This window comes from Cryptomeria japonica, chromosome 4, assembly GCF_030272615.1.
Source record: "Cryptomeria japonica chromosome 4, Sugi_1.0, whole genome shotgun sequence".
Lineage (NCBI taxonomy): Eukaryota > Viridiplantae > Streptophyta > Pinopsida > Cupressales > Cupressaceae > Cryptomeria > Cryptomeria japonica.
Genome location: NC_081408.1, coordinates 483,755,777 through 483,770,744, shown reverse-complemented (window position 1 = coordinate 483,770,744; position 14,968 = coordinate 483,755,777). Strand labels below are relative to the sequence as shown.

The following is a 14,968-nucleotide window of genomic DNA, read 5'->3' as shown; positions in this document are numbered from 1 at the left end:
AAGATATGTGATAATATGAACCATCGCACAATTTTGATAATGCATCCCACACATTAGTAGTATGGTTCAATTTGAGTTTACCACATCATGATCTCACCTTATCATTCCTTGCAGAGGAAATTCTACCCTACTTCATTATTTTTTGAGTTTGATGCTCAACCTTAAGAGGTTCTAACTTTCTTGTCTAATGTTTAGTTGTGGTCATTTTTTGACTTTGGTTATTTTTCTATTAGCTATATATGGTAATCTAAGTTGTCTCTATAATATATTTCAATGTATTTTAAAAGTTTTTCAAGAAAAAAAAATTGTCTAATCTTAGTTCTGAGAATTTATTAGGCCTATAACTTTCACATATAGATTATTTTTCTATTGTTGTTTTAAAAAGTATATTTTTTGTGTACTATATGTTGGTGCTCTTTATTTATTTTGATTTTATAATGGGATCATACTCTCAAAAATTATAGTTTTATTTAGCAACTATAAACTTTGAGAAGCTTTTAATAAGCATGTAAATGCATTAATTATAAAGTGTCATACTATTACCTATCATTGGTAGGTTGTAAAAATCACTAACGGGGATCTTGTAATCAACAAACTAATATATAGTTTCATGCAATCATGATTTGAACTATTAATGTTCAGACTTATGTTTTCATGGTAGATAAAAAACTATGTCTTAGAAAGAAGGGACATATAATCACTACCCCAAGTAGGAACTATTGTTATTAGAATATAATGTATATTATTCTAATATAAAGTTATAAAACCTTGTGTGTCTATGTGTCTGTGTGTGTCTATATATATATATATATATATATATATATATATATATATATATATATATATATATATATATATATATATATATATATATATATATATATATATATATATATATATATATATAAAAGGAAGGTCTATTAAGAATGCCACATTTAAAATACTTATAATATAAGAATTATTAGATTATTGATTATTTATAATTATTCATTTTGATTATTTATAAGAATTGATAGCATTACAATTATTAACTAAATGGTAATTCTAATCTTAATTATTATTGATTATTATAATCCTAAAAGCATTATATTATGATTATGATTATGATTAGATTTAGAAATAAAATAAGAATTGTAGTTAGAAATAAAAACTTATAATTATAGATGATATTTGAAAATATTTTATGTAATTAAATAATATATTAATAATTAATTTAGATAGATATTTTAAAGAAAAAAATTATATTTTTTAATTTTAAAGAAATCGTATTTTGAAATTGTTAGTATTAATCATACTGAGGTCCTAACAACTATAATACTCATAAATCTAGTAAAGTCACACTATATTAAACTTCCAACAATTTATTGATCTCAATTTTTTATCTAGCTTGTTGGTGTAAATTATGTCTCATAATTGCACTTTACTTAAGTTGACTTAGGATAATGCATTCATTGTAGTTTGCATATGAGACACTTAAAAAAGTGTGCATCTAGGGAAGCTGCTTGTAGGAGAAATTCTACCTTTTGTGGTCTTATCTTGTTGTCACATTCCACCTTCGGTGGGTGATCCACCTCTTATAGATTATTCTATTATTTCTCCTACCTACCTCTACTTACCCTTGTATCTCATTAGGTCACATGCCATGATTGTGTGCTCTCATAGCCTTTCATTTATAAGCAAGCTCATCTTCATTGTATGGTTTATCCAGTTGATTATATTTTGCATCTTGAATACAGTTTGTTCTTATCAATCTTTGTCTCTCTTTCTTTGCACTATTCATTGAGCTCTAGGTCTTGGTTATTTTTGACAAATTCTTAGAGGAAATCAATTTCAACACATAAGAAAAAAAATTCACCTATTAGGCGGTATGGTATGGATATTTTCAAAATATATACTATTTTCTACAATGTTTCTCAATCTTTTTTATTTAATCCGCAACTTTTAATTATATTGTAAAACTTTTAAATTTTTTCAAAAAAAATGAAAAAAAAAAATTATTTTAGGGGGGACCCCTGTCTCCGCCTAGTACTCTCCTCTGGTTTTTGTAGAAATCGTACTGTAGGGTTCGTAATTTTTTTGAATTTTTTGAATTATGTTTTTTTAATAAGTTTTTTAATTAACTTTTTTAATATGTTTTTTAATTAATTTTTGTTTAATAAAAAACTTTATTTTTAATATGATTTTATTAAAATTATTTTTTAATTAAATTAAATTTTTTTTTTTTTCTTTATTGCTTATTTAATAAAAAATTTAATATACATTTTTTTAAAAAAATTGGTGTTTTTTCTTTATTCTTTAAATATTTTTTTCCAATAATCTCAAAAATTAAAAAACATTGTGTGTCTTTTTTTATTATTTTTAGTAAATCTTTTTAGGATTTTTTAATAAATGTTTTTAATAAAAAAATTATAATCTTTTAGAAACAAATTTTTCATTAAATAAGAAAAATTGGGAACAAATTTTTTTCTTGTCCACCTATCATACCTATTTGCAGCGTCTCCAACTGGTATCCAGGGGGGGTCAGTTTGCTCCTATATTTTTCTTGGCAACATCTCAATCGGGAGCATTTTCATCTGCAATATTCTACAAGGCATCTTTTTTGTGGTGTCATCTTCATGTTTCCAAATTTGCATCATCATGTTGTATCCTCTTGCATAAGCTATCTTGTAATGCACCAATATAAAGTGCCACACCTCTTTGTACTTTTTCATTGATAACATATTTTATGTAATCCTCTCATACTTCGTAGATTAGGAAATATCTTGTGAGACTCGGTGCATGGCTCTAGTTGAGACTTAGATTGTACACATTTGTGCATGGATCTAGTGAGACTTAGATTGTACCAATCTGCAACTGATGAGTATCTAGCTAATGCTCAAGCAAGTGTCTCCATGTCTGATATTAATTTTGTTGCAATAACTGATTCATCATCCATTCTTTATTGACATTGGTACTTGGTTTTGTCACACTTTGACATTATTGGTGCAATATTGGTTGTATTTCTTCCTAATGGGGAGGAACATTGGTCGTCATCATTGGACCATTTTTGCAAGAGATTCTACATTGAGGGGGGGCTTCATGGTCTTCCTTCTCTCTTATGGGAAGACTTTTTCCTCACATGAGGTTTTTTTCTTCTCATTCTTCATTGAGAGCATTGTGCCTGCTTTCATCTCTCTTTTGGGGGGGAGTTTTTCCCATTGGGTTTTTCTCTCTTTCTCCATTTGTTAGAGATTGCATTGAATTTGTACATGGGTACCTGACATGGCCTAGTAGCTAGGAGCCATCTTGCATTGTTATCTGGAGTATGCATTCCCCTAAGTTGCACTTAAGGGGGGGTTTTGGTGTAAATTATGTCTCATAATTACACTTTACTTAAGTTGACTTAGGATAATGCATTCATTATAGTTTGCATATGAGACACTTAGGGAAGTTGCTTGTAGAAAAAATTTCACATTTTATGGTCGTATCTTATTGTCACATTCCACCTTCGATGGGTGATCCACCTCTTGTAGGATATTTTATTATTTCTCCTACCTACCCCTACCTACCCTTGTATCTCATTGGGCCACATGTCATGATTGTGTTTTCTCATAGCCTTGCCTTTATAAGCAGGTTCATTTACATTATAATCCAATTGATCAATCCATCTTATTGCATCATTGATCAAAATACGGTTTTTTCTTGTCACATATTGTTTCTCTTATTCTTGTGTTATTCATTTGGCCTCTAGATCTTGGCTTACTATATGAAAAAAACTAACCTTTAGGTTGTCATGACTCATCTATCAACTACAAAATAAATTCTTTCAATGCAATCCTATAAAATGAGAGAATAAAAGAGAAAAGGTAGAACAATTCTTTCATTACAATCCTACAAAATGAAAGTGTAAAAGCTAGAACAAAACTAAACCATAATTGCAAAAACTTATTAATCTAAACTAAAAGTAAACCTATATGTTAATATAGTATGCCGACATTCTCCCCTTATTACATTAATCTCAACAGGAGTGGAACATTGCAAGGGTTGAACAAAACCCTTCTAGAGACTTTGATGAAGTGTCTTCACCAATCCTCCTCCCTCACCCAAGAAACATAAAACTAACTAAATCAGTGGATCTTCTAACTGTAAAACCTACAACAATTTGCACAACATGAGAGAATATAAAATTATTCCCAACCTCCATGCACAATGAGACACATTTCCTTTGAAATTCTATATCTCCTCTTAGTGTATCTAATGCCTCATCAAGTGTTGTGGAAGCAATCCTTCCTCTATATTAAAACTTACCAACCAAACATCTGCAAATGAGACACATTTCCTTTGAAATTAAATATTTTCTCTGAGTGTGTATGATGCCTCCTCAAGCTCTATACAAATCTCCAACCAAATGTGAATACACCAAGTGCACCCACAAGAAATCTTGACCCCCTTTTCTCCTTGAAGGGACACATAATGTCAAGCCCCCACTTTTCTTCAGGGATACAAATAGAGTGCTTCTCATTAAATGAACCATCCATGAGCAAGAAGCTAGCTTAGGATGATAGATGTCCTGCTCCTTTCATTTCCTCTAACTTCTGATTGGACCCCTTTAGATGTTAATCATGGAAAATACAACACTAATGGATATGAATGCATAATTATAAAATTCACAAAAATCCTCATACATAGGGATGCCAGATTTAATTAATAGTGAATCCATTACAATTAAAAATTTAATGTATGTGGAATGACCGTTCTCTTTATTTTGTCATAATAATAAACCTCAAACACTTATTACTCCTTTCACACATTATAACTCCACTTTGACTCATAAATTTTAACAATATCTTAGCAAAAATTATCTACTTTAGGGTAAGTGAACCAAGATGGGGGACCAAAATTTTCCAATTTTTTTTGCCCAAACATAGCCATTTGGCATGCACCAAATAGGGTGCTCACCATATTTGGCATCTACCACTAGGTTTGGTGTGCCTAACCTAAGGTGTGGTCACACAAAACATATTTGGCCTGCACCAAATAAGGTGAGTGCCAAATTTGGTACTAGCCAAATGGAAATGCATTTTGAAAAGTACATTTCCATTTGGTTAGCCCAGCGTTGATTGCTAAATTTGGTGCTAGAAAAATGTCTAGCATTGGCAAATTGTCTTTCTCCTTCACTCTCTCTCGCCCAACAACAATATATGCATGAAATATTAAATTTAAGGATAGTTTAAGTTACATTTCATGTATATATTGGTAGGATATTTGAGAGTGGTTTCATAACTCTAGGAGTTATAATGTAGATTCTAGGTTTAAAATGATCATTTAAATTTTTTTAAGTTAGTCAAATTTCAGTAATCGGGACGATCATTTAATTTTTCAAACTTAGTCAAATTTTAGTAATCGGCATGCTTCTATCAGCATTCTCTCACTCTATGTATGCCACTATCTTTATCTCCCCTGAACTCTAAACATATATATCTCTCTCTATCACTCTTCCTTTATCCTATTTCTACCTATCTATCTCACACTCTCCTCTCAACCATAAAATCAAACACTACCCTTTACCTCTCTTTACTACCCTTCACTCTCTACTATATGTTTTCTTTCTCTCTTTTCACCAGAGAGAGAGAGAGCAAGCTAGATAGATGGAGGGAAGAAGGGAGTGGTTTATGGAAAGAAAGGGAGATACCAAAGAGAGAGAGAGACCAAGTGAGTGAGTGAGAGAGAGAGAGGGAGGGGTTGATGGAAAGAGAGGGATATATCAGGGAGAGAGACCACATAGAGAGAGAGGAAGGGATAAAAAGAGAGGGAGAGACTAGAGGGAGTGAGAACTTAAGTGAGAGAGGGAGGGAGGGCTTGAGGCAGAGAGAGATACCAAGTGCAAGAGATTGATGGAGGAAGGTAGGGGTTGAGAGAGAGAGAGAGAGGTGGGGGGTTGATGAAAAGAGAGGAAGAGACCAAGTAAGGGAGTGAGAGAGGGAGGAAATAGGGGTTTAGAGAGAGAGAGAGAGAGAGAGCTAAAGAGAGAGGAAGGAAGGAATAGGTTGAGGGAGAGAGAGAGGAGGTGATGGAAAGAGACGGAGAGACCAGAGAGAGAGAGAGGGGGGGTTGATGGAAAGAGAGGGATATACTAGGGAGAGAGACCAAAGAGAGCCTAAGTGAGAGAGGGAGAAGGGGGGAGAGACAAAGAGAGAGGGAGGGAGGAAGGCAGGGGTTGAGAGAAAGAGAGGGAGATGCTAGAGAGAGAGAGAGAGAGAGAGAGAGAGAGAGAGAGAGAGAGAGCGAAATTCATCCATCCCTCACTCTCACTTGAACTCTCTCTCTCAACCCCTCCCTTCTTCCCTCCCTCTCTATCATATGGGCTCTCTATTTGGTCTATTCCTCTCTTTCTATCAACCTCTCTCTCTCTAAGTAAAAGCACAAATCTATGTCACACTTTTATAAAGGAACCAACCAACACAACTAAAACTGTTTAACTTCGACTGCATAAAAGTGACATTTCTAAATTGGATTTTGAATGATGTAAAATAATCAAATGTAGAAATAATAATGAAATTTACGTCTGTTCTTTTTTAAATTCTTTTGAAAAAAATTGATTATTTTTTTTATAAATTCAGAGATAGATTTTTCATTGCTGAAAATCAGGGGTTCTAGTCGACGTCACCAAAAAAAAAAAAAGCGGACTTTATTTTTTCTGATTTTTTTTTCCAAATAGAAAACATATATATGCAGTGTTAAAAGAAAAAATAATAATTTTGATGTATATTTTTTCGTTATAATATTTTGAAGTCCAACATAGCTAAATTTGAAAGTTTTCATTACGTGTCACCTTTTGACTGCTAAATTTATCATTAACAAAAAAAAAAACACCCTTTTCGAGAAGTTTCTCTCATTTAGTGAAAAATAATTTTTTTAATATCATTTAATATTTTTTAAAATTTTTAATCAGCATCATTTTTAACTTTAAAAAGCAACTCATAATGTTTAATTAATAAAAAATATTAAAATTAATTAAAATATTAAAAAAATTATATGTCTAGATTCGTGTCTTCGAGCTCTACAAAAGGGCATTTTTCAATTTTTGTAAAAAAAAATTATGTTTGAAGAAAAATTGAGCAGAAGTGAAATGTTTCAGAAATACAAATTTTTTCACCTTTTTTGTTTCATGTCACATGACACATAGGCTAGTTGGGTCGGACCAACCTTAGTTCAAACAATTAAAAAAAATTAATTTTTTTTAATGAAAGCTTTTGCACTAAGGTAGTCTGGTCGAACTTTCGATGCCATTTTAATGCCACACAAGCGCCACGTGGTGCCATGCAGCCAAGGGGTAGTCTGACCAGACTGAGTCCACCTGGACTACCCTCAATTGGCCTAAAGTGTGACACAACTCCATGATTTTGCCCCTCTCAACCTCTCCCTTCATCCCTCCCTCTCTCTCACGTGGGCTCTCTAGTCTCTTAGTACTCTATTTCAATCCCTCTCTCTCTCAAGCCTATCTCTATCTTGGGCACTCTCTCTCTCTGGTCTCTCCCTCTCTTTCTCTCAACCCCTAGATTCCTCCCTCCCTCTTTCTGTCTCTTAGGTCTCTCTCTTTTCCTCCCTCCCTCTCTCTATCTTGGGCACTCTCTCTATCTCTCTCAAGTCTCTCCCTCTCTCTATGAAGGGGTTGGGAGAGAGAGAGAGAGATAGTGCCTAAGTGAGAGGGGGGAAGAGAGAGAGAGAGATCCCAAGTGAGAGGGAGGAAGGGAATGAGAGAGAGGGAGAGAGTAGAAAAGGAAGAGCTTGAGATAGAGGAAGGGATGGAAAGAGAGGGAGAGAGAACCCAAGTGAGAGAGAGGGAGGGAGGAAGGGAGGGGTTGAGGTAGAGAGAGAGAGAGAGAGAGAGAGAGAGAGAGAGAGAGAGAGAGAGAGAGATGGAGGGAGGAAGGTAGGAGTTGAGGGAAAGAGAGGAGGATAGCTAAGAGACCAACAGAGACAGAGAGGTTGATGGAAAGACAATGAGAGACCAAAGAGAGAGAGAGGTTGATGCAAAGAAAGGGAGTGATTAGAGAGATCCCATGTGAGAGAGAGAGAGAGGGAGGGGTTGAGAGAGAGAGAGAGCCCAAGTGAGTGAGAGGGAGGGAGGAAGATAGGGGTGTAGGGAAAGAGAGGGAGAGACATAAGAGAGTCTAAGTGAAAGGAAGGGATGGAAAGGGAGTAAGAGACTAAAGAGAAAAGATCCAGAGAGAGATCCCAAGTGAGAGAGAGGGAGGGAGGAAGGTAGGGGTTGTGAGAGAGAGAGAGAGAGAGAGAGAGAGAGAAGGGGGGTGGGGGTTGAGGGAGAGACTAGAGAGAGAGCCCAAGTACAAGAGATAGAGGAAGGGAGGGATGGAGGGAAAGAGAGGGAGATACCTGAGAGAGAGATATAGAAGAAGGGAGGGATGGAGGGAAAGAGAGGGAGATACCTGAGAGAGAGAGATAAAGACAAAGACAAAGACGGAGACAGAGGGGGATGGAGGGAGAGAGAGAGGGGGGTGGGAGAGACTTGAGAGAGAGAGATACAGTGCCCAAGATAGAGAGAGGGGGGAAGTAAAGAGAGAGCTCGAGTGAGAGGAAGGGATGGAAAGAGAGCAAGAGACGAGAGAGAGAGCCCAATTTAGAGAGAGGGATGGAGGAAGGGAGGGGTTGTGAGGGAGAGAGAGAGAGAGAGAGAGGTTGATGGAAAGATAGGGAGAGACCAAAGAGAGAGAGGGGGAGGAAGGTGGGGGTTGAGGGAGAGAATAGAGAGAGAGCCAGAGAGAGAGAGAGAGAGAGAGAGAGAGAGAGAGAGAGAAATGGGGGGAAATGCAAGGAAAAAGAGGGGGGAATGTAGGGAAAGAGAGGGAGAGACTAGAGAGAGAGAATGTTGATACGAGCATTCTAATTATTGAAATTTGATTGTCTAAAATTTATATGAATATTCTAAAAGCTAGAATCTACATTATAACTCCTACCGATCTGGAACCACACTCAAATATCCTACCAATATATACATAACATGTAACTTAAATTATAAGTCACATTTTAATGTTTCCTTTCTTATACTTAAATGTTATATTTAATGTATATATTACACTGACGAATAGAGAGAGGGGAGAGAGATTAAAAAATTGGTAATGTAATACATTTGGTACACGCCAAATTTTGTGTGTGCCATATTTGACATGCACAAAAGAATCTACCTTGGGAAACACCAAGCCTTGGGCAAAATATTAGCCAAAAAATTACCCAAAAAATTAGACAAAAAAATTAGCCAAAAAATTGGCATAAACTACAAGGTGTTAGCTAATTTCTCACTGGAGTGATTTTCAAAATCCCAAAAGAAAGTTCACATTGTAGGAGCGCCACATTTGGTGCTATGTTATGTTTTTTTGATAATAACATGACCAGTAAATGTGGTGCCACTTTGTAAAACCCTTAATCTCCACCATTTTCAAAATAAATTAATAGTTTAAAAAGTAGATTCAAAGCACTTCAACTCTTTTTCTTGTTGCATCTCCAAATTTTGAGTGTACCTATCTTCAATTTCTCGTCAAAGTTCAGACTTTGCTGATTTCTAAAAAAAGTGGCAACTTAAAACCCCCTTTTGATCTCCCATCTTGATGCACTTACCTTTTACTTTTCTTTGAAAGATTATAAAATCACTACTATTAATAGAAAAGAATTATCAAATCTATCTTCAACTCAAAGTTTCTTCATACATACCTTATAAATTCACTTAACTTGCATTTGCAATAGTTTTTCTTTTCATATTCCTTTAAAACTTCACTACATATGCATATTAACAGGAAAAAAATGGAGAGCGAAGGAAATCAGTAGTTTAATTTGTGCCAGAACATCACTGCAATTCACAAGCTCCTTAATTTTGATTGACATACTAGTAAAACCATTCTCTTTCTCACACACCTAAAGGAACACTACCTCTAATGGTAATGATAACAACAGTTTGATTTAATAACTGTCAAAACAATTTTTATATGGTCGACCACCTTCACACACTACCCTTTAACATATTCAGCACCAGCAAATTGTTTCCTTTGCATTCTACTCAATTTTTAGATTATAAAACAAAAATAATCTCACACTGGGCTTACTACCCATATACCATTCAATTACCACGCGATCAACCATTTTTCTATTCCTCAATACGCTTAACAGGCACAAAGATGGTTATGCTATGATATCAAATGAGAGCGTAAAAGATAAAAACCCATAACAGAATTTAAAATTATTGATTCAATCGGATGCCTTTAAATAGGCAATACAATTGGAAACTGATTAGCAATTGCAATAGTAAATCAGAATTGCAAAAACTTATTAATCTAAACTAAAAGTAAATATATATGTTAATGAAATATGTCAACACAAAATAGGTACTTGTCACTATGTGGCTACTATACATATGACTTCAAAGAATTTCTTATCTCAAACTATTATTTTCTTTGTTTCTAAATTTATATTCAATGAATAATTTATCAACTAATCAGTAACAATACATATAGGAAAATATAAAATTGGTACTTGCCACTATGTAGCTACTTTGTATATGAATTTAAAAACTCTATTATCTCAAACTATCATTTTCTTTGTTTCTAATTTGATATTCTACAAATAATTTGTCAACTAATCAATAATGACACTTTTCACATGGGAAAGCATTTCCTCTATCAAAGCTTTTAAATAATAATAAGAAACTAGTGAATAATTTTAATATGATAAAGAAAGGGTAAGAGAAAGGGTAAGTCCGTTATAATAAGAATGAACTATAGGCTAATAATGAAGTAGATGCCCATGTCATGACGAGGTATGACTAGAAAATGACACTACTTAAAAAATAGTTTTTTTATTGAAAAACTGCATATATTAATAATAAATAAATAGTACAAAAGAGCAATCTTTAAAGATAAGAATCTTGAAAGCAGAATAATAAGATTAAAATAGTTGCATCAAGGTATTATAAAGAGGAGAAAATCAACATAACAAATTTGAATGAAACAATACGAGTGTCGAATGTGTATTACAAAAAAAATATGGATTTCACTTCTCTCCAAGAGTGTCAAGTACATGCTCCTTTGTAATAATATTCACAGTTGTGAGAAAAAATCCATTGTGATCTTTGGCAATAGCTACCAGCTGCAACTAAACTTCAGATAATTGATTACTGAGCTCTAAATTGAAGCTGAATTTCCCTTTCAATGCTTTAGAAACAGATGACTACTACAAAATAACACTAGAGAGTAAACTATGCTTGATTACTTCTGTAGGTAGACAACCACTAGAGAAAACTACTTTACATCGTAGTAACCAAATACATAACAAGATACATTGCTGAAAAGATTCTAATATCATATTTTGAGAAAATGCAATCCAAAAAATGTTGATTTCTAGCTTAATTTTATGTTGAAGATAGCTAGAATATGAGTCAAAATTGATTGGTAGAATTTTTGCGTATGATTGCACATTCAGAAAGCATGTTTAATGGTTTCAATCTTTTGACATTTAAAGAACATTTGGAGTGGTAGGGAGAAATTGAGATGTTCTCCAACAACAGTTTTATAGTGAATGATTTCCAAGCTAGCAATTGTGCTTTAGCTTCATCTTTGGATTTCCAAACAAGAAGACTCAAGCTGAACTAATTAGACTCAGACCAATTCACTTTCTATTTCAAATTTAACATTGATTGTAATTGGATTAGAGGAAGAAGATTATGATATATTATCTTGAGAGGAAAATTATCTATATTATAGCCTAGAAGCCTTCTCCAATTTTTAAAAAAATTGTATGATCTAGTAAAAAAAAATTAATTGAAGACATAAAAGAACAACCTCATGAACCTTATGAATGTCAATGATCAAAACATTGAACAGTTTAAAATCACATTTAAGATGCAAGACGCTTTTTCAAGTTAATAATAAGAACTCCTAAATATCTAAATAAATTCCATAATGCCCTTTTTGGGGGTAAGATCTTCCTATACAAATATAATAACTTTTCTATAAAAATATTCTCCTCCTCCAATTTTAAAGCCATGTTCTTAAATAAGTTAATAGCTTCCAAATGAACAGAAAGAAAGCAAATAAACTAAACATGCACATGATCTTTTTAACAAGACTGTCGATTACATAATCTATATAAGAAGATCATCACAACAGCTATACCTCTCCAAGATCTATTACTACTAACTGGACATATATTACCTACAGAGACATAGAGTTCAAAAAGTTGGGTAAAAGAAAACAAACATGTGTTTCAGAACTACCTAAATATTACATGACTTTTCTGGAGCGGATGTCAGTCAAGCTGGGCTCAAAAACCCCAATACCAGCCCACTTGAATAGAGAGGAAACAAGGCGCTGTTCCTGTTTGCCTATCATTGCACAACACACTTCCTCTGCCTCTTGCGGCTTAACACCTCTTGCGGCACACAATGAAAACGACATGAAATTGCCTGGCGATGCATTTTGGCAAGCTTCAACTAATTCTCGGAAAGAAGGCAGAGCTACATCGACATCAAGAAAAAGAAGAATATTAGAGTAGATAGGATGAAAGGAAGCTCGCATCAGTTGCTTTTCTTCAGGGCTCAGGGCGGTCAAGGCCTTTTCCAAATGCACAGCATTCTTAGAGATGGACTTCATCTGCTGAATAGGGTGACAGTTGGACTCGTTTACAGTGCATCGAATGGATTGCGCCAGTTTGTCAAGAGCCCCTGCTAGGGCGGCTGGTAAGCTTCGCTCTAAGACACACCGCTTACAGTCACAGTGAAACCCCTTCAGACTGCATATCGACTCGCGCAGCTTGAGTGGTATAAGATTTGAAAAATAAGAGACTGTTATTTCTTCTCCGGCAGCGATTTTTCTTCCTGCTATTATAAACATGGCCTCTCCCACAACCATGCAATTGGAGTTAGGAAAGCAGGAATGGTTAATAAAATATGGAAGCACCCACAATCCAAATCGTTTGATGTCTCGTGCAGCAAAATGCTGTATGTTGCATGTCACGCTCTCCATTATCTTCACAACATCATCTTCGTCCAATGCAAAACCCTCTTTTCTCACGCAGACGCCATAATTTTTCCAGCTGTTGTTATTTATGTGAAACAGATCCATGGAGGGAACTTCAATTTCGTTCTGAGCAAGATAATTTAACTGCTGCAATACCCTGGGCGATGACTCTGCAGAAGAAACAACCTTTGCCAGTATATCCTCCCTAACCTCATCCACTGAAGCCTTGAGAATACTGAGAGTACCTAGGGTTCTTGGCTCTGTGGACTCTATGCACTTGAATGCAATGCTATTGTCCACAACCAGAATGTCTCCAATATCTACGTTTTCTGTAGCAAATAACCCCAGCCCGTGCACTGAAGACTTTGTTGATGATCTCTTGATGACAACTGAACCAATATAATTGCTCACCACAGGAACATCTTCTGGCCTGCATCCATTCGAAAAATATGTAGAAAGATCGAACATACCTTCTCTGTTTTGGTCGTTGAATTTCTTGGAGTTGTGATACAGAGATTCCGTGTCGGTGGCTGTTGGGGAGTGTTGTAGAGCTCTCTCAAAGCACTCACAGGCTAAATTGAACTCGCCAAGTGCATGCAGAGCCCGCCCCTTGCGGCACAGGGATTTGAGGTGCTCAGAATCCAGATCTAATGCTTTATCACAATCCTCCACAGCCCTGGGAAAGTCTTTGAGCTTCAATCTGGCCTCTGCACGATTAGAATAGGAATACAAAAGTGTCTCCTTTACACCCTGCTGAATATTTGAAGAGCCCAAAGTATAACTGCACCAAATGTTCTGCACAAAAAGAATCATGTCTATGCAAGTGGAGTAAAATTCCACGGCGTCTTCCAACTTGCTATCTCTGAAACATTTGTTACCTTCAACCCGCAATTGAAGCAGGCCCAAAAGTAAAGCATCCTCTTGAGGCACACCAAGAATGCCAATGTTATTAGGGTTATCAACACATACCGTGAGAAGACCATCATCGGCTCGCTTAAAGTAGGGCTCTTTCACAGCAACCCTAGCACCTTTGGGATAAAGCTTGCGCACATCTGCAGTCCTCCAAATCGAAAGTGGGACGTTATATATAGCGATTTGAATACCATTTCCGCAGTCATCTTCCAAAACTGTGGTAATGGCAACCATCCTGTGCGCCTCCGCACACAACGTTCCAAACAAAACGCGGCCTTCATGATGGTGGCCAATTTGAAGCTTCTTTGCGGGAATCTGTTGCAGGCTTTGCTCCACGCAGGGGATTTGATTCTCGCTAATGGAGGCTGTCCGAATTAATGTTGGCGAACGTGATTCTATACACTTGACCCACTGGTAATTTCTTGTGTGCCATGCAACAAGGCCTTGTTTATCAAAATCTTGTGAAGCTTGAAGGGCCTTCCATCTTTCTTGCAGCTCGTTTGGGGAAAGATCCATATTTGCTTGCTTCTACCTACTTCTCTCTGGATTCGAGTGTGCTATTTCCTTTGCTTCTACCTACTTCTCTTGCACTACAAAATAGGTCTACATATGTAAACTCGTAGATGAATTTATAACTACTCTTTCAATAGCACAAATTTTTCACCGCTAGACTAACTCATACTTTACTCGTTAATAAGAAAAAGAGATTCTCAGAAGATTTCCAAAATTATTAGAATTAATGCTTAATGCCCTTCATTTAATCTTTGTAAACCCTTCAACCTTCATGGTGCCTCCGTTCTCATCCTCTGTACTCGGGGACATATTTGTTAATATATTCGCTCCCAGATTTACTATCCAAGATTTACTCTCATTCTCTGTACTCCCAGATTTACTATCAGAGATGTAGAATTAAATATTTTTTAAGCTTTGTTATCATTGCTTTCTCTGCTGGGCATATACGTTCAACAGGACAGACACTTCACAATTTCTACCGTAAAATATGAAGAGGACCATAAATATGACACAAGAAGTCACCCATTTTAATGCTTTTA

The 14,968-nt window shown here is 35.3% G+C and overlaps 1 protein-coding gene across 1 annotated transcript; it reads right to left on the bottom strand.

Moving 5' to 3' along the window:
* Positions 1–12,269: 12,269 nt before the first annotated feature.
* LOC131060438 (methyltransferase FGSG_00040) lies at positions 12,270–14,432 on the bottom strand. Its single transcript, XM_057993674.2, has one exon. The coding sequence runs from the start codon at positions 14,430–14,432 to the stop codon at positions 12,270–12,272; it is 2,163 nt and encodes a 720-aa protein (XP_057849657.2).
* Between the last annotated feature and the right edge of the window lie 536 nt (positions 14,433–14,968).